This window comes from Zootoca vivipara, chromosome 2 (genome assembly GCF_965207765.1).
Source record: "Zootoca vivipara chromosome 2, rZooViv2.hap1.1, whole genome shotgun sequence".
Taxonomy (NCBI): domain Eukaryota; kingdom Metazoa; phylum Chordata; class Lepidosauria; order Squamata; family Lacertidae; genus Zootoca; species Zootoca vivipara.
This window is the reverse complement of record NC_142584.1, coordinates 121,036,128-121,058,898: the sequence shown is the minus strand read 5'-3', so window position 1 is coordinate 121,058,898 and position 22,771 is coordinate 121,036,128. Positions and strand designations below refer to the sequence as shown.

At 53.2% G+C, this 22,771-nt stretch overlaps 4 protein-coding genes across 9 annotated transcripts in view; 2 read left to right on the top strand and 2 right to left on the bottom strand.

Moving 5' to 3' along the window:
- Positions 1 to 22,771, top strand: part of LOC118081372 (class II histocompatibility antigen, M alpha chain) — a 129,661-nt gene that overhangs the window by 29,971 nt on the left and 76,919 nt on the right. The window lies entirely within an intron of this gene.
- Positions 1 to 22,771, top strand: part of RXRB (retinoid X receptor beta) — a 371,934-nt gene that overhangs the window by 332,360 nt on the left and 16,803 nt on the right. The window lies entirely within an intron of this gene.
- On the bottom strand, positions 5,118 to 9,195 carry HSD17B8 (hydroxysteroid 17-beta dehydrogenase 8). Of its 3 annotated transcripts, none has more exons than XM_035107870.3 (9): positions 9,077 to 9,195; positions 8,358 to 8,548; positions 7,838 to 7,954; positions 7,600 to 7,695; positions 7,402 to 7,487; positions 7,096 to 7,180; positions 6,948 to 6,995; positions 6,476 to 6,550; positions 5,118 to 5,881 (listed from the first exon to the last, which is right to left on the bottom strand). In XM_035107870.3, exons 1-8 carry the CDS (start codon positions 9,120 to 9,122, stop codon positions 6,479 to 6,481), a joined length of 741 nt encoding a protein of 246 aa, XP_034963761.1. In that variant the 5' UTR covers positions 9,123 to 9,195; the 3' UTR covers positions 5,118 to 5,881; positions 6,476 to 6,478. The 3 variants fall into 3 exon arrangements, with proteins under 3 accessions (XP_034963761.1, XP_034963759.1, XP_060124798.1); XM_035107868.3 differs by having other exon boundaries at positions 6,953 to 6,995; XM_060268815.2 differs by lacking the exon at positions 8,358 to 8,548 and having other exon boundaries at positions 6,953 to 6,995; positions 9,084 to 9,147.
- On the bottom strand, positions 11,193 to 22,703 carry SLC39A7 (solute carrier family 39 member 7). 4 transcript variants are annotated; one of them, XM_088664024.1, is made up of 9 exons: positions 22,427 to 22,570; positions 20,984 to 21,172; positions 20,602 to 20,938; positions 19,512 to 19,680; positions 19,274 to 19,348; positions 17,684 to 17,809; positions 16,574 to 16,684; positions 16,245 to 16,441; positions 11,193 to 12,617 (listed from the first exon to the last, which is right to left on the bottom strand). In XM_088664024.1, the coding sequence occupies exons 1-9, from the start codon at positions 22,501 to 22,503 to the stop codon at positions 12,366 to 12,368; spliced, it is 1,533 nt and encodes a 510-aa protein (XP_088520150.1). In that variant the 5' UTR covers positions 22,504 to 22,570; the 3' UTR covers positions 11,193 to 12,365. The 4 variants fall into 4 exon arrangements, with proteins under 4 accessions (XP_088520150.1, XP_034963543.2, XP_034963541.2 ...); XM_035107652.3 differs by having other exon boundaries at positions 20,602 to 21,172; positions 22,427 to 22,703; XM_035107650.3 differs by having other exon boundaries at positions 16,574 to 16,675; positions 20,602 to 21,172; positions 22,427 to 22,703.

Here is a 22,771-nt window from a genome sequence, read left to right as displayed (position 1 = left end):
CTGCTTCCTCGCCATTAGCGCCAGAAAGAAGGAGCGGTGCTATTTATTTAGAGACACGGCGCTAGACAGAAAAACCAGGGAGTTCTAATAAGGTCACTTTTCATTTAATTATCAATAAACGAATCATTAATTGATTGATTAATCGTTCATTAATTATTAGTTATGAGGTAGCTATTAAATTTTTAAAACACCGGGAGTTCTAATAAGGCCACGTTTCATTTAATTATCAATCAATTAATTGATTGATTAATCGTTCATTAATTATGAACAGGGCTTTTTTTTTTTAATAATAATACCGGGAGTTCCAATAAGGCCACTTTTTCAATTCATTACCCATCATTAATTGATCCTCTAATCGTTAGTTTAATTATTATTAGTTAGTTAATGAACCAGCTATAAATTGTTTTAAAATATCGCTAATCATTAAATTTAACACCCGCCCTTCGCCGGCAACTCCCAGGGCGGGCTACAACCATTCGAAATTTAATCCCGTTAGAAATCAGATTCCCGCCAGAGGAACGGGGTGGTCTCTCTCTCTCTGTCCCCCCCTGCACCCTGAAATGCAATAGCCCCCCCCCGGCTCCACTCACCCCAATTTTTCCTTCCTTCCTTCCCTCGGTCCAGGCGCTTCTCTTTCTCGTCCTCTGTCTCCTTCTTCCATCTCTTTCTAACGCTTCGGAGGGGCTGCTGCGTGCGTCACTCCAGGGGAGGGGGTCTCCCTGCCCTCTCGCCCCCAGGACAGACTTTGGGGGGCTGGTCCGGTGTCCCAGATGGCGCTCGGGGTCCAGCCTCCCTCCCTCCCCATCGCCCGGTCCCATCTGGCGCCATCCCTCAAGTCTCGGAAACTCCTGAGAAAGGAAAGCGCGCGCCCCCCAACTCTGTCTCTTCCCTCCCCCCAATGCCGTGGGCCTCGATACTCTGCATCCTCTGGGGTCCCTCTGTTGATTGTGCCTTTTTGCCCCCCCACCCCATTCCCGTCGCCCCCCCCCAACCCGCGCTTGGCTCCACCAGGGATAAGAATCCTGCCCTATAGCCGCCCCCCAAGCTCACCCTAATGGCACCCTTAAACTTTCCCCTTCTCGCGCTGGGTTTGTAAGAGTTATTCTAGGCAACCCAGAAGCGAGATTTTGGGGGGTGAGGTGGGGACCTACCCACAGCCCTGCCTTCCCTCTCTGTGCCCCATTTCTGCGCCCTCGATTCCTCCTATCGGGGGTCCCGCTGCCCGGCCCAGCCGCCTGCCCGGCTCCCCCGGCCCCATCGGCCTGCCTTTGGGGGGCGAAGCGTTCCGGCCTCCCCCTCTCCCTGTCTGTGCAGCTGGACCCACAATAGGCCCAAGTTATGTGGGGTGGGGTGGGGTGAGAGAGAGGAGGAGGTTGAATAGGGGGCGGCCGCCTCAATGGGGGAAAGCCCCCTCCCCTCCCTCCATGTGCAGGATAGAAAAAAGGGGGTGGGCTGGAGAGCCACCCAGGGCGATGGGGGTCACGGTGGCAATGATGGGGGGCGGATGCTGTTGCCGTGGAGATGCTAAAGGATGCCAAGAAAAGGCCTTATGGGGGGGCAGGAGGGCGAGGAAGGCCGAGGACCCCCCAGAGGGTCAGGGAGCACCCAGCCAGCGTTGCAGCTGGGGGTGGGTGTGGGGCGGGGGTCCCTGGCGGCCTCTGGTCTCTCCATCATCGCCTTTGCTCCCCCTCCCCATTCCGTTGCCCGGGGTGATGCGCCTTTCAATGGGAGGTAGCAGGAGCCGGAGGCTTCAAACAGAGGCCGGAGAATAGGGGCTGGGATGGGTTGGGGGGAGAGAGAGAGAGAGAGTGAGACCCCCGGCTAATCCCCCTCCCCTCTTGCCTCCCCCTCTCCCCTCTCCCCTTAACCCTAATCTCCCCCTCCTCCTCGATCCATTCAATTCAAGCGACAGAAGAAAGCGGTTGTCTTAGGGGGAGATAATATGGGGAGTGGGGGGGAGGAAGAAGCCCACTCCCCACCTCGGCCTCAAAGGGAATGAGGAACCAAGCCCATGGGGTGGGGGAGCCCCAGAAAGTGGCCTTCGGAACCTCTCCCAGATACCACATCGCAGCGCGATGGGCAAAAACCAGGGCAGGCTCTCATCCCCCGGGGGGGGGGGAGGAACCTGTTCTTCCCTCAGCCTAGGGACCGGCGTCACCCAACACACACAAAGTTTTTGGAAAAAAGTTTCCACCCAAATGCTTTTGTGCCTTGGGCAGGATCACAGAAACGGTCAATCTGGAAAGGTCCAGCGGGTCATCTAGCCCAACCCTCTGCAAAGCAGCGGAAGAATCTCCCACCCACAGCAGCGATTCCTTCCTGCCTTGCCACGAAGGTGTTGTTGTTTTTCCCCAGGAAAGAAATAAAGTGGCACAGGAGGAAAGAGAGATCTATTCATTCATTCAAGGCTCTCTTGCGCAACGTCCTTTTTTCTAAATTATAAATCTTCCGCAGATGAGAGATTCGCGCGCAAAAAGAAGCGTCGGGGAGATCCCCGCCCCACGCAAAGCCCCCCCTTTTTTACCGGTCAGCGAAGGGGCTTTGCTGACCGGCAAAATCAAATCGCTTTGGACGGAGGAGGGGGGAGGAGAGGTTGTGAAAATGCCCCGTCCCACCTTCCCCCAGTTCTCTGGCTGAGTCATCCCAGTTGCGGGCTGGGGGGCGGGGGTGTCTCGGAGGGGGGGGCTCTTGCTGCCGCTGCTGCTACTCGGGTGATGATGGGACCCCCCTTTGGCCTGATCCTGCTGCGGCTGCCCGCGTGGGGCAAAATTTCCGACCTCTGCAACGCAGCTCTGCGTCTCCGCGGAAGGAATTTCCGCGCGCAAGATCAGGCAACGTTGGGGACCCCCGCCTCCCTCCCCCCAAAAAACTGTGCGACACAAGCGCGTTTCACTAGCTCCAGACAGAGCAGCCAACTCCGAGGCTGAGGTCCCTTTGCTCGCCCCCCAAGGAAATATTTTAAGGGGTCGGTAACCATTCAAATAGTGTGCGTCATGGGATGGACTATGTAGGGCGTCGCTTATACAACAGAACAACCCAACAATATTTTATTCAAGTTGGCACCCCTGGCTCACTCCAGGTCAACACCCCAGCAGCGACCTCTCAAAGATAAAAATTCAGGATAAAAGCACAAAATAAAGAGTTAGGAGAAAAAGGAAACAATAATACACATTTCACAGGCTGTATAATATTCAAAGTATTGGTTTGGGGGACCCCCACCCCCCAAAAGGAAAAATACGTTCGATATTACATTTTGAATTGTTCTCCATAAAACCTGATGAAATTTATTCAGAATAAAAAAAAGAATATGAATCAGCCCAAGGCGCAGTTCTGGTTGCCCCATCCTCAGAAGGATATTGTAGAGCTGGGGGAAGTGTTCAGAAAACAATCGCCCAAATGACCAAGGGAGTGGAGTGACTCCACTTTGAAGAAGAGGAATAAATGTGTTTTTTTGTGTGGGGGGTGGGCTTTTTAGCTTAAGAGAAAAAGCAAGGAAACAGGAGACACACATATCATTTTGTGAGACTGTGCATGGCAAGGGGTTTACCACTCCCATCAGCCCATCACCCATTCCCACCCACCCCCACCACTCTCTGTATATATATATAAGGGTCTGACACTTCTGTTTCCAGTGTACCTGAAGAAGTGTGCATGCACACGAAAGCTCATACCAAAATAAAAACTTAGTTGGTCTTTAAGGTGCTACTGAAGGAATTTTTTTATTTTGCTTCAACTCAGACCAACACGGCTACCTACCTGTAACATGTTCTCTTTCGTAAGACTCGAACTCGGAAACATCCCATGAAGATTCGGGACAGATGAAAAGGAAGGACTTGCTTTTAAACTATGGAACTCCCTGCCACAGGAGGAAGCGAGGAGGATGAGACAAATTCAGGGAGGAAGAGGCGGCTGTTGATGGCTACTAGGCAGGATGGGCTCTGCTGTGTCTGCAATGAATCCCAGCTGCTGGACCCCATAGGAGGGGAGGGGGCTCGTGTTCGGATCCCGCTTGTGGGGTTTCTAGAACCTCCACGTCCAGAGGCAGTATACCGGGAGTCCTTTGGGCCTTCCCCAGAAGGCACTTCCCAAGTCCTCTGCACATTGGTGTTTAATGCGCACCTCTGGTGGGAGGTTGTGGGCAAGATCCTGCTTTGAAATCGGTTTCCCAGGCATGAGAGGGGTCTGCCCAGCTGCTGGGTCTCCTCCCTATTGTCCGCTGACTCTTCCTTCCCTGGGTCAGGGGGTGCAGACAGGGGCCCCCAACCCGCTCAGCAGCTAATCCTCTTTCTCCCCCAGAGGCTCCTGGGCTGCCTTCCCAGAACACCCCAATAATCCCTTGGTCAAACATTCATTAGTGCAGGCTCACAACTGGGCCAGCCACCCATAACCCCCCAGGGATTAGCAGGCAAAAGGGGACCCAGGCGTCCGGAATCACAACCGCCCCCCCTTGCTGCCCACAAGGGGAAACCCAGATCAAACTATTTTTTAAGAGTCACGTTAAGAGAGGTGTGCGGGGAGAGGACCGTTGCAAGCCAAAGACAGCCGCTGGAGGAAAGGCACTCTGCACATGATAAAGGCACACTTGTCCTCAGGTTCTAAAGCTGAGCCTGGGTGCTTGGAGATGAAGGGTTGCTTACATTTTGGGGTGTGTGGGTGTCGTGGGACCCCAGTGGCTCCACGTGGTACAGATCGTGCTGGACTGTACCACTCCAGGCTGGGGGAGGTGGGTGGGTGTTTGTGATTTACTGGGGCACTTCTTGCACCAACACAAGTCGCAAGCAAAAATCCGAGCAGAGGGTGGTTGTGTAAGAAAGGGCGATGAATTCAACCCCACCACCAAGGTATCCTTTAGTGCAGCAGAAACAGCCGAGGCAGCGGTGGTGCAGTGGTTAGAGCACCAGACTGGAACCTGGGAGAGACCGGGGTTCGAATTCCCGGTCAGTCGGGAAGCTCACTGGGCCAGTCGCTGCTTCTCTTAGCCTAACCTGCCTTGCAGGGTTGGTGTGAGGATTAAATTGGGGGGGGGAGTGCGTCAGGAGAACTAGATATACTACCCTGAGGCCTGAGCTCCTTGGATTAGAAGCTGATAAACACAATAAATGAATAAGAAAACTGAGCACACTCAATGCATTTATTATCACAGAATCAGACCATCATATTATGGAAGACGTTTTCGTAAATGTAAGATCATATCCGCTGCAGGAAGAGTCACCCTCAGGGATATTTCCTGGTGGGGGACGGACAACATGGCAGAATACATGGGAGAGAGTCGATTGTAAAATATATCTTGCTCCCATTCACATATAGTTGAGGCTATGTAACCGTGCTGGTGTTTGTTCGGGGTGGAAAAGTGTCTCTTCCCGCAGTCCTCAAGCAACAATTTCTGCATTTTCCTTAGATTTCCCTTATTTGTTCCTATTTCGTTTCGCCTTATCTCAAAGCGGCTCACAGCATTAAAGCATTTCTCCGGCTCACAGCATTAAAGCATTTCTCCGAGAGGCACTTAGATCGCCTGCGCATTTGTAGAAGCCGTTAATTTAACTGAGCGATATATCCCAAAACAAGGCACAGAAATCCTCGGAGTCGAATCTGAGCGCTGCCTCCCTCCGGAGTGGAAGTCGGGGGTCTCCGTCCTCGCTCCTTGTGCAAAAGACCCCCTATTCTGGGGGGGGGGAGGTCCCCCTGCCTCTAAGCCCCCTCCACAAATCTTGCAGTCAAAGATGTTAGCTGGGAGCTTCTGCAGTCTCTCCAGGAGGAGGAACCCGCCCCCAAGTCCTTCCTTCGAAAGCGTGGGGGGGGGCAATCAGGGAGTGCGGTTTCCTTGTGGTTGGAGGGGGGGCTGTCTCCGGAGGCAGGAAAAGGCATCAGATGAAAAGACCCCCTGGAGGAAGAGAAAGAAAAGTGGTTAGAAGCTGCCCAGAGTAACCCAGTCAGATAGGCAGGGCATGAAAAAATAAAATAAAAATAAAATTTCAGTTAAATTTGTTCCATAACCTTTATACGCATTCCCAGAGGGGATAAAGCAATCAAACTTTATGTAAAAACATTCGGATGATTAAAAATCGTGAGCTAAAGGGAGATCCAAACAAGCACCAGCAATTCTACGTGTCTGTTTTAGAGGACGCTCCGGGAGAATTGATCTATTTCGTAAAATTTATACACAGTGGAAAACAGCTATGAAAACCCTTTAAAGAACCAACATTCTGTGGTTTTTTTCTTTGGGTGGGTAGGCTTGTCTAAAACGGAAATGTTTTCCGCGGGCGCTGGAAGGAGCGCAGCAAAAGTGCCCGGCCAGTTTCAAGGGGCAGGGAGTTCCGAAGTCGACGTCACAAATACGGGAGACCTTTTGGGGTCCCTTCTCACTGCCCTAGTCTCTGGTAAGGCCAGAGGAGCTCCCCACCACCAGCACTGGCATCCAAGGGGAGCCCCCCACCCCAAAGGCCCCCCCCCCAATCTGACCCCCCACCCCGCTTACCAGTCACCTCCAGGCTGGCACCGGTGATGTAGCGGCTGTCGTCAGAGGCCAGGAAAGCACAAACCTCAGCAACTTCTGGCAGGAGATGGAGGAGACTGTGAACGCCTGCAGCTCCCCAGACACTGCCAGCCCCCCTCCCCAGGAAAAGAAACCCGCCCCCCCCTTATGCTATATTATTATTATTTATTAAATTTGCATTCTGCCCTTCATCCACAGACGTCAGGGCGGTTCACAACATACAAATACAGTAAGAAACTCCTGACAGGGCTGAGAGGCATCACTAACCCCCCCCCCCCAGATATTTTTCGCATTTTTCGTTGCCTTGGGGTCCCTTCCAACTCCATGATTCCTCTGTTCTATGATGTCTGGACACTCCCTGCTCAGCAGGAGGAGGGAGGGCACTCTGCAGGTGCTCAGAGGCACCCTCCCCACCCTTCAAAGGAAGCACAAATCTATTGGCGGACTGCGTCACCTGACCTTCAGGCTCCCCGAGGCGTCCCAGCGGCACCATTGAGGCAAACTGGGGAGAAAAAGGGACAGGATCAGGGATTCTTCTTCACCCCAGAGAAACTGTGGGGAGCTGACCTCAGGCCCCCCTCTACACCCCAAAAAAGGCCCACCTTGTCCAGCACTTTTTGGGGGACCTTGTCCGTCATGGGGGAGTGGACGAACCCTGGCAGAACCGTGTTGCAGCGGATCCCGTACCTGCAGAGCAGCAAGGAGAGGAAGCGTTGCATAGTGGTTAGACCCAGGACAGGGCAGGGTTCAAATACGCAAGGCTCGCTGGCTGCGGCCTATTCAGCGCAGCCGACCTCGCAGGAATGCAGGAATCTCAGAGGACGGCTGCCCAGGGAAGGAGGGCAGGCGAATGGGGGCTCCTTCCCCAACCCCCCCAAGCTCTCCCTCTGCCCCCCAGCCTGGCTTACCTGGCCAGCTCCTTGGCTACTGTCTTGGAGAGAGCTTCTACCCCAGCCTTGGAGGCTGCATAGTTCACCTGCCCCAGATTCCCCACCTGGGCAGGAAGAAGAGAAGAAGGCGGGAGGCACAGGGACTGAATTATTGGCGGTGGGGAGCAGGCTAGGGGGCAAAGGGCAAGGAGGTCATTAGGAGGGGGGTCACTGCACCTTGCCCACGATGCTCCCCAGGTTGATGATGGAGCCCCCCGAAGCCCCGCTTGCCACCAGCGCCTTCGCCACGGCCTGCGTCACCAGAAAGGTCCCCTGTGGAGAAGGAAGAAACTGAGCTGGGACGGGGTTGAGATGGATGACCACTGGGTTTCTTTATGGTTTTATAAGCAAGATGGTCGAGGGCCTGGAAACCAAGCCCTGTGATTGAGGAACCTCTCCCTTGCCGGCAGAGTACCTTGAGGTTGACCCTGAGGACTGCGTCAAAGGCCTCCTCCGTCTGCTTCAGCAGGAACTCGTCCATGGTGATGCCGGCGCAGTTGACGCAGACATTGGCCGGGCGGGAGAAGCGTGCCTGGAGGCCAGAGGGAGGAAATCAGCACCAAAACCTCCGTCGCGACCCCTTGGGCCTCTGGACTCAGCCCAGCAGGTAAAAAGGATCCGGGCCTCAACATCGCAATGCAGGGGGTTGGGATGGATGACCCACTGGGGTCCCTCCTGACTCTACAATTCTAGCATTCCATGATAAGCTCCCTGAAGGACCGTAGGCTGGCCTACCTCGCAGGGCTCTAGTGAGGATGGAACGGGAGTGGAGGAGAAGGAAGGCGGGAAACGAAGGCAACCAATAAATGGACTGGGTGGGCAGGGTGCAGAGGACGAATGCTGACTAAGGCAAGGCTTGGCAGGGGATTGTGGAGCAGGGACCTCCAGGGCTCATCTAGTCCAACCCCCCCACAGGTGCCCATGCCGGGCCCCACCTGGATCTGGGCCACGAGGTCGGCCACGCTCTTGGAGCACCCCACGTCGACACACAGCACCTGGTGGTCCCCTGCCTGGAGCCCCCGAAGCGTCTGGGCTGCACCAGCCTCATCGCAGTCCGCAATGGCCACCTGAGCCCCTTCGCGGGCAAAGCGGGCGCAGATGGCGCGGCCAATGCCACTGCCGCCCCCTGAGGAAGAAGGAAGAGGAGCCCTGGTCACCCTCCCCAGGTGGGCTTCCCCTCCCCCCCAGCTCCATGTCAGGAGGAAATGGAACGGGTGCAGTTTTTCTGAATAAAAAAAGTTACTTTTTTAAAATTGTAAATGAGCTGACGGCTGTGGAGCGTAAGAAAGGTCAGGGTTCCTGGGAGGCGGAAATCCAACAGGTAGAGCCACCCCCTTTACTCTCCATCACCAACCACGCTCACTTGGCGTGTGGGGCTAGGGCCTGGGATCAAGTCCAGCGCTCGGCCTGGAAACTGGACCGTGGGCGCCGGTCACTCCTCGCAGGTTAGATGAGGGGGGTGGAGAGAAGCCACGTGGGCCACCTCGGAGGAGAGGAAGGTGGGGGAAAGAAGGCAGCCAAGGCATGGGCTCGACCTGTTGAACTGAGGCCTGAAATATGCTGCCTTTTCCCACTGGCAGACCCAATGCCCAAATAACCCCCTCCCGCTGCCCCTATTGAACTCCTGCCTGCCTCCCTCCCCAGGAGAAGGGACCTGTCACCAGGGCCAGGGTCCCTCGCAGGCGCAATTGGGCAGCCATCACTCTCTCTGTAGGGGGAGGACCGGAAGTGAGGCTCGGGGGGGGGGAAGTGAGGAGGTTCAGGCCGTGGAGGCCCTTCTGGGCCGCCGTCTCTATGACCGCCGTCCTCCAGAGTGGCGGGAGGAGGAGGGAGGCAGGACTCCTGGGTTCTTGGGGAGGCGCAGCAGGTGGTGTGTGTTGCCCCCTCCATCCTTTGCAGCAGCAGGAGAGGAGGGGAGCCGACAGGTGTTGCTCTCGCAGGGCTGCACCTGTTGAATTTCCACTCAAGCGCTTATTTTTTTAATAGACATATTTAATAATAAGTTTTGTATGTAAAGTAAGCCGCCCATAGTGGCCGGGGAAACCCAAACAGACGGGCAGGATATAAATAATAAAAATTATTATTATACATTATTATTATTATTAGTGCTAGTTATTTACTGCATGTCTATCCCACTGGCTAATGTGGGGCACATGCTTCTCCTTGAACCCCCCACAACCACCCTGAGAAGTGTGTGTGGGGGGGGAATGAGAAGCAGGGGCTAGCTCCCGAGGTCACCCACCCAGTGAGCGTCATGGCCATCAAGAAGGGATTTGAACCTGGGTCCCGCCCAGGTCCGAGTCCTCACTGAGTTCCCACAACAAGCCTGTGAAGGAGGCTAAGCCATGGCTGTCAAATTTTTCCTTTTCTCGCGAGGAAGCCTATTCAGCATAAGGGAATTTCCCTTAAAAAAAGGGAGAACTTGACAGCTATGGGCTGAGAGACGCAGAGACTTGCCCAGGGGAGCTTCACAGCCCAGTATGGGATTTGAACCCTGGTCTCCAAAGTCCTAGTCCGACACTCTAACCACTGCAATCCACTGCCTCTCAGGTGCTCAAGTTGCAGGAGACTCGGCCAGCGTCTTTTGCAAGATTTACCAGGAGTGTGTGTGTGTGTGTCCCTTCCTTCACCTTTTAACAGGCATTCGGCATTCGCACTCGGGACCGAAACCTGCCCCTGTTGAATTTCTGCCTTCTGGGTGGGCAGCTCAAACCTACCGCAGCTCCAGAGGCTTCCTCTCTTATCAGACAGGGAATGCAATTAGGCTGGGTTTCCTGGACTCCTTCAGATCTAAGCTTTTGGGCGGTTTGAGCGACAACAGAAAACACCTGTGATATAGACACACCTGAGACAGGCCATTGCAGCACTGGCTCTGCACCACAAGGACTAGCAGCCTGAGATCTCTGTCCAGCCCTGCCATTGGGGATTCAACCTGGGCCCTTCTGCATGCCAAACAGCTGCTCCCCCAGCGCTGCGGCAATAAGAGACACTTGCAAAGCTAAGCAGGGACTGGGATGGTTTCAAACTGGATAGGGGACAGAGGGGAAAAGGGGGTTGGGCTAGATGACCCTTGCGACCCTTCCAACTCAACTGTTCCGACGCCAGAGCCAGGAGGGCCCTTAAAAATAAAGCCGGATGCTGGTCTTCACAGCAGCGGAGGCTCCCCGGGGTGTCGGACCTGCAGTTCTTACCTGGAAATGCCACCAGAAATCGAACCCGGGACATGGCAAAGCAAGTGATGGACTGCCAACTGGTGACCGCTCTGGTCTCCTGTGTCTTTACTGGGCATGCAAGATGCCCCACTTGCTTAATGGTCAGCCAGCCCCCAACCTTTGGGAATGGTTCATCCTGCTCAGTGGTTAGAGCTCAGTGTTAGCTGCTCGGCGCCATCCCATGCTTACCTCCCCCCAAAATATTCCTTTACCTCTGTTTACTCCGCTGCCAAGGTGGTATCCTGCTTCCCCCTAAAAAGGGCATTTTGGTTTTTTAAATAAATCCCATCTCGACGACTCCCTGGTCAAGAAGTTCAGATGTTGGCGAGGAATCACAGGATGGTGGAAATGAGAGGGACCCTGCGGGTCATCTAGCCCAACCCCCTGCAAAGCAATCGTGTTCTGTCGGCCTGAGCAAGATTAGCTCACAGCAGGAGTTGTAGTTCACAGCGCCTGGGTGTTCCAAGGAGGGCGGCCAAGTCTGACCCAAGTGGCTTTGGGGAACCTCCACCGCCCGCTGATGACAAAGTCCAGGAACTATACACAAAGCCTTTTCCCTTTTTTTTTCCAGGGCAGAAGTCAGTTTTAATTGCAGCCACCACTATTCCTGTCCTTGACACATTTCTCCCTGGTACAACCGTCACCCCCAAAGTAAGACCCTCCACCCTACAAAGAAATTGCAAAAAAAAAGGAGAAAAGAAATATCTATATATATATAAATGACGTGTACACGGAAAGCCTGCTCCTAAACCCCCTACTACCGTTTCCCGGAGTATAAATCTGGATTTCCTCCCCGGCGTCAGCAGCGAGAACAGACTTCCCACTGCCAGGAGTTGTGTTTTACAGTAGCAGAAACACTTGTCTAAAAAAATAAAAACCTTGGAAAACTCTCCTATGAGGCGCAGCTTGGTTCCCTTTGGGGGGGCGGAGGGGGGTCCCCACTGTGACGCCCACACCCTCAGCACCCCCCTTCAGAACTGCGCCCAAATATTCCATTATTGGATGCCAGCAACTATGCTTCTCTCACCAAAAAAAGCATGATTTCTCCTGACCCCCAACCTCCCCAAATCCCTGCTCCCCCCATACCTGCCAAGTTGCTGTCAGAGAAATAAGGGACCGGGGCAGAAATAGCAGACCGGAAGTAGCGCTGCTGCCATTTTGGAACTGGGCAGAGATCAGAAGTGACTTTTGATGCTGCTTTGCCCAGTTCCAAAATGGCCGTCGCGCCAGAATAAACCGAGAAAAAAAAACCACCGTTTTTTCAGCTAGGAACAGCTGGAAAAACGGGGATTTCCCGGGGAAAACGGGAGACTTGGCAGCTATGGCTCCTCCATGTCCCACACCCCATGTTCCTGGTCCTTCGGAGCCTCCAACCCCAACAATTCGGGGCCAAGAGGACAGACACGCAAACACACACACATACGAGAACCCTAAAATTCTCTTGCTCCCCCCCATAGAAAAGGGCATTTTGCTATCTCCAAGCGGAGCAGAAGAGCTGGCCTCCCGGGAAGTCCCAGACTGGTCGTTTTCTCCTCTTCCTCGCGCTGCAACACCAACACAGCGCCCCCTGGAGGAAGGGAGGTGTGCAGCAGTGGCCGGCGGCTGAAATGTCTGGACCCGAGATGGAGTTGGAGAGGGAGTGGGGGGCAGGTCTGTCGTCCGTTTCTCCTTGGTCCCACCTCTGCTGCCCCAAACGGGCGCCTGGGCCCCTCCCCTCCCCGCCCCCCCGCTCTACTCGTACTGGGCGATGAAGACCATCATGGCAACTCCGCCGACCAGTCCCAAGACCTCCAGGAGGGACTGCACGGGCCCCGAGTCCTGCAGCAGTTCGGGGATGACCGAGACGGTGGCCACGTAGATGAAGCCTCCGGCCGTGAAGGGCAGGATCCAGGCCGTGGCCGCCTCGCCCACGCCTTCCGCCAGCAGTGAGCAGATGGTGCCCGCCAGGGCGCCCAGCGCCGTCACGAGCTGAAGCTTCATTGCCTGGCGGAGGGGACAAAAGGAGGACAGTCTCACTCATGGCAGCTGGAAATGACAGTCTGGAACCCCCCCAACCCTCCCAGGCTCTTCCTGCCCAGCACCTAGTGCTCAGAGGTAGACTGCCCCTCTCTAAGGAGGCTCAACCACTCATGGAATAGAGCTGTTGCTGTGTGGGTAGAGGAAAAGCTTGAAATCCTGGGAAGCCGCTGCTATAGGATAAGGTGCCCTCCTGCTTCCTTCCCTATCTTTCTTTTCAATAGATTTTTATTAAAAGTTAGAATGGATATAGAATCATAGAATCAGAGAGTTGGAAGAGACCACGAGGGCCATCCAGTCCAACCCCCTGCCAAGCAGGAAACACCATCAAAGCATTCCTGACAGATGCCTGTCAAACCTTAGCTTAAAGACCTCCAAAGAAGGAAACTCCACCACACTCCTTGGTAGCAAATTCCACTGCCGAACAGCTCTTACTGTCAGGAAGTTATTTCTAATGTTTAGGTGGAATCTTCTTTCTTGAAGTTTGAATCCATTGCTCCGTGTCCGCTTCTCTGGAGCAGTAGAAAACAATCTTTCTCCCTCCTCTATATGGCATCCTTTTATATATTTGAACATGGCTATCATATCACCCCTTAACCTTCTCTTCTCCAGGCTAAACATACCCAGCTCCCTAAGCCTTTCCTCATAAGGCATCATTTCCAGGCCTTTGACCATTTTGGTTGCCCTCTTCTGGACACGTTCCAGCTTGTCAGTATCCTTCTTGAACTGTGGTGCCCAGAACTGGACACAGTACTCCAGGTGAGGTCTGACCAGAGCAGAATACAGTGGTACTATTACTTCCCTTGATCTAGATGCTATACTCCTATTGATGCAGCCCAGAATTGCATTGGCTTTTTGAGCTGCTGCATCACACTGTTGACTCATGTCAAGTTTGTGGTCTACCAAGACTTCTAGATCCTTTTCAGGTTCCAATATCCAATCTCTTTTCATCAAAGATAGGAAGAAAAGGAGGAAATGAAAAAAGAAAGAGGAAGAGGAAAAGGGAAAAGAAAGACGAGAACTTCCGATTCTTCTGTCTGTCCGATATATATAGAAAACTATTCAAAACTTCCGCTCCAAGATAACAGCCATTTACTCACCCAGTCGGCTTTCCCCAGATAAACCCCACTTTAAAGGTGCCACATAATCTCTGCTCCACGTTTGTAAATTTTTATTGCTTAAAACCGTAATAATACTGTAATAATAGTGTAAATGAATTGGTCTTTTTGTGCACTTTGGAACTCCCTGCCTACTGACACCAGGCAGACCCCTTTGCTGGCCTCTTTTCGGCACCTCCTAAAAACGCTTTCTGTTTGGAGAAGCTTGCCGTGACATGCAGAACACCGATGTTTTTCCGTTTGTTTTTATTGCTGATGTCATATTTGGGACATTTTAAAGAGTTGTTTTTACTGCGTCCTATTTGCAAACCATTTTGAGTTTAAAAAAAAGAAAAGAAAAAAGAAGCAAGTGGTATATAAATCTTATGGAATACAATAAATATGTTTTGCCCAGGAGCTGAAGACGTCTGTGAGATTCACCTTGCTGGATCGCCCTGCAGCAGCACCTCGCATGGGGTGGGCCACCTGCGCAATTCCTATAAATCTCCACCCCGTTATTGTTAATTACATCTTTACTTATAGGCTGCTTTGCCTTTGACAAGGTGCCCCATGATATTCTTGTAAAGAAGCTGGTAAAATGTGGGCTAGACAACGCTACCATTCAGTGGATTTGTAACTGGCTGACTGACCGAACCCAAAGGGTGCTCATCAAAGGCTCCTCTTCATCCTGGAGAGTAGTGACTAGTGGGGTGCTACAGGGTTCTGTCTTGGGCCCAGTCTTATTCAACATCTTTATCAATGACTTGGATGGTGGGCTTGAGGGCATCCTGAGCAAGTTTGCAGATGACACCAAATTGGGAGGGATGGCTAATACCCCAGAGGACAAGATCACACTTCAAAATGACCTTAACAGATTAGACAACTGGGCCAAAGCAAACAAGATGAATTTTAACAAGGAGAAATGTAAAGTACTACACTAGGGCAAAAAAAATATGAAAGGCACAAATACAGGATGGGAGACACCTGGCTTGAGAGCAGTACTGTACATGTGAAAAGGACCTAGGAGTCTTGGTAGACCACAGACTTGACATGAGTCAGCAGCTCAAAAAGCCAATGCAATTCTGGGCTGCATGAATAGGAGTATAGCATCTTGATCAAGGGAAGTAATAGTACCACTGTATTCTGCTCTGGTCAGACCTCACCTGGAGTACTGTGTCTAGTTCTGGGCACCACAGTTCAAGAAGGATACTGACAAGCTGGAACGTGTCCAAAGGAGGGCAACCAAAATGGTCAAAGGCCTGGAAACGATGCCTTATGAGGAACGGCTTATGTTTAGCCTGGAGAAGAGAAGGTTAAGGGGTGATATGATATATAAAAGGATGTCATAGAGGAGGGAGAAAGGTTGTTTTCTGCTGCTCCAGAGAAGCGGACACGAAGCAATGGATTCAAGCTACAAGAAAGAAGATTCCACCTAAACATTAGGAAGAACTTCCTGACAGTAAGAGCTGTTCAACAGTGGAATTTGCTGCCAAGAAGTGTAGTGGAGTCTCCTTCTTTGGAGGTCTTTAAGCGGAGTCTTGACAGGCATATATCAAGAATGCTTTGATGGTGTTTTCTGCTTGGCAGGGGGTTGGACTGGATGGCCCTTGTGGTCTCTTCCAACGGGGTCTGCAAAGATTGTTTGTACTGTCAAGGGTCATCTAGTCCAACCCACTGCCATTTGCCCAACACAGCACTCAAACCCACAACCCTGATATTAGGAGTCTCTTGCTCTACCCACCGAGTTGTCCCAGGTCCACAAAAAGTGATAGCCATGTTCAAATATATAAAAGGATGTCATATAGAGGAGGGAGAAAGGTTGTTTTCTGCTGCTCCAGAGAAGCGGACACGGAGCAATGGATTCAAACTACAAGAAAGAAGATTCCACCTAAACATTAGGAAGAACTTCCTGACAGTAAGAGCTGTTTGGCAGTGAAATTTGCTACCAAGAAGTGTGGTGGAGTCTCCTTCTTTGGAGGTCTTTAAGCAGAGGCTTGACAGGCATATGTCAAGAATGCTTTGATGGTCTTTCCTGCTTGGCAGGGGGTTGGACTGGATGGCCCTTGTGGTCTCTTGATTCTATGCTTTTTGCCCTGACAGGGACTCAAGGCGGATACAGAGAAAACAAGAGCAGCTCAAAAGCCGCCGCCCACAACAAGGACTGACGCGTCCCATGAGGAGCTCCCCAAGGATTTATAACAAAAAAGCACTTTGTCCATGCTCAGAGCCGTCAGTACAGAGCAGGCAAGAAACCCAGAGCTATTGCATTTGTACAGAAAGCAGAGGCAAACTTTAAGCTGGGTTGTTTTGTGTTAGGCTGTTGCTTTTTAAGCTTTTCAAAAGTCGGAACTGATTGATCATAATCACTGGCAATTTTACTGTTTCTCCCTTTCTCGCAAACTGCTTGGAGGGCCTTTCTGTTGCAACCCAGCAGCCTATCAAATTCATGAAATGAATATACGTATTTTAACCCGGCCCCGCCAGGGAGGTCCGTTACCTTCTTCTTGCTGCAGCCAGACTGGACGAGGATGGCGAAGTCGCCCACCTCATGGGGCACCTCGTGGAGTAGGACCGTCAGGGTGGTGACGGCTCCGACGGTGCCCCCCGCCAGGAAGGAGGCCCCCAGCGCCAGCCCGTCTGTGAAGTTGTGGGCAAAGTCGGCGGCCAGGTTCAGGTAGCCAGACACACGCATGGCTGGGGGGGGGGAAGCAGAGGAGAGAGAAGAGAAAGTGAGTCGGGGGGGCTGTGTCCCTGAACCCCATATTTGAGAAAAGCCCAACTGCTCCCCCCAAAAAATCCAGGGCTTGCCCAAATGCACCACCTCACCAGAGTCGGGGGGCTTCTGGTTCCCCTGGGAGGGGGCTATTTTTTTCTCCGACGTCTTTCCCCGCAAAGGCTCCGTCTCTGCCTCATCGTCGCTGCTCTTGGCTTTGGGAAGTGGGGAGGGGGAGAGGAAAGATTCAGGAGGGGGCAGGAGACATCCCCCTGCTCCCCCAACAGATAAACCCATGGCGACAGGTTTATCTCCCCCACCTCAGTTGTAACTCTCCATTGATAATGCAGATAAACAAAGCAGAACAGAAAAGCTGGAAATATGTTACAATTGTTCCCATATTGAGACTTCCCTCCTCCCCAACCTGGGCCCTCTACGCTTCTATAACGACTGCATATTAAACATAATCGATTTTAGAATTATCCTACGCATCCAAGGATTATGACACGCTGCAGGAATCATTCAAAGCCCGCCAAGGATTTTACACGTTCACAGTGATCTTTTAGATATATTTGTCCTATTCTCTGTTGAATTTTTGATCTACATGGTTCCATCTCGGCGTATTCAAAATAGTTTCTTCTGCCATTCCAATTTTGCCGCTATGTTCTCTCCTTTCCAATATTGGGCTAACAACATTCTCGCTGCTGTGACTGCATACATAAATAATATCCTTAAACCAGGGGTCAGAAAACTTTTTCAGTCCAGTGTCCCTCAAACCTTGGGGGGGGGGCGGACTATATTTTGAACAAATATATGAATGAATTCCTATACCCCACAAATAACCCCGAGATGCATTTTAAATAAAAGGACACATTCTACTTATGTAAAAACATGCTGATTCCCGGACCGTCCGCAGGCGGGATTTAGAAGGCAGTTGGGCCGCATCCGGCCCCCGGGCCTTAGTTTGGGAACCCCTGCCTTAAACCTTTCAGTATCTCTACATCCATAATCCCCAGGAGAAAGGTTGTCGGTTTTTTTGGGAAAGGTTAAAATGTAAACATTTTTTTTTAGCTCGTTGTAGATCGTTTCCCCAAATTCCTTCATCCTTTTGCAAGTTTATCTTGCCCGTCGCCCTGAGATCCTTGGACAAAGGGCAGTGTATAAATCGAACAAAGAACCGAATAAATGAGGAACTTGCGCAGGGAGGAGATGGCTGCACCCACCGTGGCTGTGGCCGTGGTGTCCATGGCCTCCCTTGACGTGCCGGACGAACTTCTCCACCACCAGGAAGGCCACAATGCCCCCCAGCACCCAGAGGCCCACCGACATCATGTGCTGGTGCTCAGAACCTGGAAGGAGGCCGGAAAGGGGGGGGGGGAGGAGAGATGAGCAGAAAATGATGACAAAGAAGAGCCTGCAGAAGGATCAGGCCTTTGCCCCTGGGCACCATGGTGGTTTCAATTTTAATAATAATGATAATTTTATTACTTATATCCCACCCATATGAATGGGCTGCCCAAGCTGATCTGGGCAGCTTCCAGCAAAATTTTATAAAAACACCATGAAACCTCAAACCTTAAAAACCTCCATAGATAACGCTGCCTTCAAAAAGTATTTTATTTTTCTTCCTTTTTTACTTTTCTCTTGTTTTGTTTCTGATCTCTCTTCTCCAGTTTTTATTGGTATAAATAACTACACAACCTTCAGAAGACATCCCAAGGGATGTTTTTTCATGTCTTAAGTTTTATTATGTTCTTATATGTACTGGAAGTTGCTGCTGTTGTTACTGAAACATCGTCATAAAAATACAGTTGAAAAGGAAAGTTGATTTCCTGAATATCTGATGGGAGGGCGTTCCACAGGGCAGGTGCCACTACCGAGAAGGCCCTCTGCCTAGTTCCCTGTAACTTGGCTTCTCGTAGTGAGGGAACCGCCAGAAGGCCCTCGGAGCTGGACCTCAGTGTCCGGGAGGAACGATGGGGGTGGAGACGCTCCTTCAGGTATACTGGGCCGAGGCTGTTTAGGGCTGTAAAGGTCAGCACCAACACTTTGAATTTTGCTCGGAAACGTACTGGGAGCCAATGTAGGTGTTTCAAGACTGGTGTTATGTGGTCTCGGCGGCCGCTCCCAGTCACCGCATTCTGGATTAGTTGTAGTTTCCGGGTCACCTTCAAAGGTAGCCCCATGTAGAGCGCATTGCAGTAGTCCAAGCGAGAGATAACCAGAGCATGCACCACTCTGGCCAGACAGTCTGTGGGCAGGTAGGGTCTCAGCCTGCGTACCAGGTGAAGCTGGTAGACAGTTGCCCTGGACACAGAATTGACCTGCGCCTCCATGGACAGCGGTGAGTCCAAAATGACTCCCAGGCTGCGCACCTGGTCCTTCAGGGGCACAGTTACCCCATTCAGGACCAGGGAGTCCCCCACAACTGCTCACCCCTTGACCCCCAGAAACAGTACTTCCGTCTTGTCAGGATTCAACCTTAATCCTTTAAATTGTAAACCTGTGCGGGCAGAGACCGTCTTGTTTTGATTGAGCTCAGGTGTGCTACGTTTTCGCTCACGAGTGGAGTGCAAATTTTCCAGGTAAACTACTAAATCATCATCACCATCATTCTTTATTCAACCGTCAGTCAGAAAAGAACTAAATCAATAAATGTTTGCCCTCTCCTGGGAAGACTCGGCCGTTCTCCACTTCAGCTCCCCAGATGTCATTGGCTACAAAACCCATCATCCATGGCTGCTGCTTTGGCTCCCTAGGGATGCTGGGAATTGTAGTGCACAAACCTCTCCCCCACAGCGCTGAGCTCTTACCCTGGTGAGAATGCCCGTGGGATGCCGGCTTCGCGTGGCTGTGTCCTGCGCCTTCCCCGTGGTGGGAGTGCGGCTCTGGAGGGGAGAAGAAACGGGTGACAGAGTCACAGGGCTGAAAGGGACCCCCGAGGGCCATGTAGCCCAACCCCCGGAATCGCAGCTCACTCGGATGAGAGGTGGGGAGGGAAGAGGCAGGGTGGAGGGGACAGGGCCAGGGGGCTGTTCTTCTTCAACTCACCCAGCGCGTGAGGGATGAGGTGCAGGAAGGCGTCTCCCAGAAGCCCCCCAGAGGCGAAGCTGAGCAGCAGTTTTAGGAGGGCCTGGTGCTGGGATGTGTTGGACTCCACCGGGATGAGGAAGAGGATAAAGTAAGGGGCAGCGCTGATGAGGAGAGTGGCACCAATGGCCTACGGGGGGGGGGAAGGGACACACAGAGAGAAAGAGAGGGTCAGACCCACGGCCAGCAGGGGCCCCTTGGCCCAACCCCAGAGTTGCTGAGCCATCCAGCCCAAGCCGATGCAATGCAGGACTCGCGAGGGCCCCCCGCCAAAGCTGCGGGGTCTCTTTTGTAGACTGAAAACAGATAATGTTGGATAATAAAATATGGGCAAGAGGGGTGGCATTGAATTCACCATCAACACGATGGCGGCTCTCTGTACGGCCGCCCTGCTAAAGGCACTTACTAGGAAAGAAACCCCACTGGGTATGTGGAACCATAGCTGCCAAGTACCCCGTTTTCCCCGGGAAACCCCCGTTTTTACTTACCTTTTCCTGGTGGTCCCCCGTATCACTTCGTCTCCCGTTTTTCTCCGTTATTTTCTCCTGCCGGCGGCCATTTTTTTTCTTTCCCATTTGCCCTTCTATGGGCACCAAAAATGGCCGCTGCCGGCTTCAAAAATCGCACCTACGCATGTCCGGAAGCGCATAGACGCAACTTCCAGTGTCGGCAGCGGCCATTTTTGGTGCCCATAGATGGGCGGAGCGACACCGGAAGTTGCGTCGACGCACTTCCTGACATGCGTACAAGCGACTTTTGAAGCCGGCGGTGGCCATTTTTGGTGCCCATAGAAGGGCAAAGCGACACCGAAAGTTACGTCAACGCAACTTGCGGTGTCACACGGCTGCCGGTCCCGGATTCTGCAGTCCGGGACTTGAAAGGTAAGTGTGAAACTTTGTTGCTTCTAAGACAACACGGAGAGGAAATCGCTGCCGGCCTCTCCCATCCCCAGGCAGAGCAAAAGACGCCCACCCCACCCAGAGCCCGGGGAAAGCAATCCAGGAAGACCCTGGCTTGTCTGTTGCTGGAAGCCGCGGAGGCCGTCACTCACGTAAGTCCACAACTGCAGCGGCTCCAATTTCTCCCTCCTCGGCAGAGGCTTCTCGTTCCTAGGGAAGGATTGGGCCTCACTGGGGCCGCCAGCAGGAGACTCGTGCGAGTGGCTGTGGTGGAGAGGACCCTCGTGGAAATGGCCATGACCATGGTGGGGGTCCTCGTGCCCATGGCTGTGCCCATGGTGAAAATCCTCGTGCGAGTGCCCATGGTGCAAGCCTTCGTGCGAGTGGCCCCCGTGCGAGTGGCTGTGTCCGTGGTGGTCCTCGTGAGCGTGGCCGTGCCAGATACCCTCGTGCGTGTGCCCGTCGTCATGTGCGTGGCCGTGCCAGATACCCTCGTGCGTGTGCCCGTCGTCATGTGCGTGGCCGTGCCAGATATCCTCGTGCGTGTGGCCGTGGCCGTGAGCGTGGCTGTGGCCGTGGTGGAAGTCCTCATGAGCGTGGCCATGAAAGCCCTCATGCTGCGCGGAGGCGCCCCACAGCAGCGCCAAGCACAGCACCACGGCGGTGGCCACGTCCGTGGGCTGGGGCCTCGCGAGCAACCTGCTAGCAGCCATGGCTCCGGATCTGTGGGGAGAAGAAAGGTCAAGGGCTGCATAAACACACCAGCCTTCGAAATTAGCCAGACCGCCTGCGACCAAGTGATGATGCCCAGGTGCCAGGATGGCACCTGACATCTCTACCATTTGGAGATCCTTGGATCTGGTCTGCTTTCACACACTCAGACCCCTTCCTGTCAAATTCTACCCATTATATTGTATCTCCACAATCGGAATGGATTTCTGGAACAAAATGGCTTTTCCCGTGCAGCCTGAGCAGGAGGTGCAAACGACGCCATAGCTAATTGTTGTCGTTTCCTTCCCTTACCCCCCCTCCCCCCCCCCGTGCTCACTGTTGGGAAGAATAGTCCTTTGTTGTGAATGATCCGTGTCACCATTAAGAAAAAAGAGGCCGGAATTGGCCAGTATCTATGTGGAGTGGACTGTCCCTGGATCAAGGGACTTTCCTCCTTTAAGTTCTCAAAGGTCTTCAGGTTGTCCTCTAAACTAGCCAGATACTTAACTGAGACTCAATCACAGCCCCTCATTTGGAAAACAAGACATGCCCCCAAAACGGCAACTAGACTTTCTGTTTGGGCGACAGCAACCTGGTTTTAAGGAATGACTCTGACCCACACAGGTGGGCCTTAAGCAAGCCAGTCAACCCGCATCTCTCTGCCCCACCCCATGTCAGAAACTCAGATCTATCAGCTAGGCCCCTTTTCAAGATGCTTTGCAGGATCAGACCCAGGCGCAGGCGAGGCCCATCCCTGGGGCAGCGGAGCCTGCGAAGGATGATTGTCCTGCTGCTCCGCCCGGGCTTGGGACCCCCAGCCCAGCCCCTCCTTCCTGCCCCCCCGTGGGGGGGTGCGTTTTCTGCCCCAGGGCTGGCTTTTCAGGAAGGAAGGCGAGGGGGAAACACGTGTTGGGAGACGGAAGGCAGGCGAGGGAGGGGGAGCAAAGAAAAGGGAGACTGGGGGGGTGGTCCTCGTTCAGGAAGGGGGGGGTAAGGCTGGCGAGCCAAGGGCGAGTGGGGAGGGACCCCGTGGGGCATCTAGTCCACCCCTCGCGATGAAAGGAGGGGGGCAGCAAGCGGCCCTCGCGGGGGTCCATGGAGGGGGGGTCCTTCTGCAGCGACGGAGGCTGCCCCGCCCGCTGAGCTGCAGCCCTTCACCCAAACGGGGGAGGGAAGGTTCCCCCCCCCAGCCCTATGAGCCACAAGGAACCCCCCCGCCCCCCGGTAATCCCTACCGCTCCCCCCCCCCGCGAGCAGGATTCTCACCCGGCTCTCTCCAGATCCGCTATCTTCTGCCTGAAGCCTGACGTGGCAGCAGAGCCCCGCCCACCAGCCCCAAACATCGCGGGAACTCTACCCTCCCCCGCCTCTTTCCTCCATTCAAAAAAAAAAGTGGTAATAATCCCCCTTTGCCCATCCCTGTGATGGCGCCCACGGAGCGTTTCTGCCCGCAATAAAAATGGCAACCGCGCACCTTTCTTTCCTCCCTCCCGCGATACTGTAGGGACGGGAAAAATGGCGGCCGCCGGTGGCAACGGACGTTGCCCTCAACAACGATGGCGACCGCTTAGGGTTTAACGGCCGTTTCCGCGGACGAGCGGCGCCATGATT

Bases quoted from the DNA above. Each gene is read 5' to 3' on its own strand.
- HSD17B8 (XM_035107868.3), bottom strand. From the start codon at position 9,122: ATGGCTGCCCAATTGCGCCTGCGAGGGACCCTGGCCCTGGTGACAG. The intron at 7,696-7,837 runs GTACTCTGCCGG...CCTTCTCCACAG, and splicing joins TCCTCAGGGTCAACCTCAAG to GGGACCTTTCTGGTGACGCA. The intron at 6,551-6,952 runs GTCAGGTGACGC...ATCTCCTGCCAG, and splicing joins ACGCCTCGGGGAGCCTGAAG to AAGTTGCTGAGGTTTGTGCT.
- SLC39A7 (XM_088664023.1), bottom strand. From the start codon at position 21,291: ATGGTAGAGATGTCAGGTGCCATCCTGGCACCTGGGCATCATCACTTG. The intron at 19,681-20,601 runs GTGAGTGACGGC...CCCCCCCCGTAG, and splicing joins CGCTGCAGTTGTGGACTTAC to GCCATTGGTGCCACTCTCCT. The intron at 17,810-19,273 runs GTAAGAGCTCAG...GCCTCCTTCCAG, and splicing joins CCACGGGCATTCTCACCAGG to GTTCTGAGCACCAGCACATG.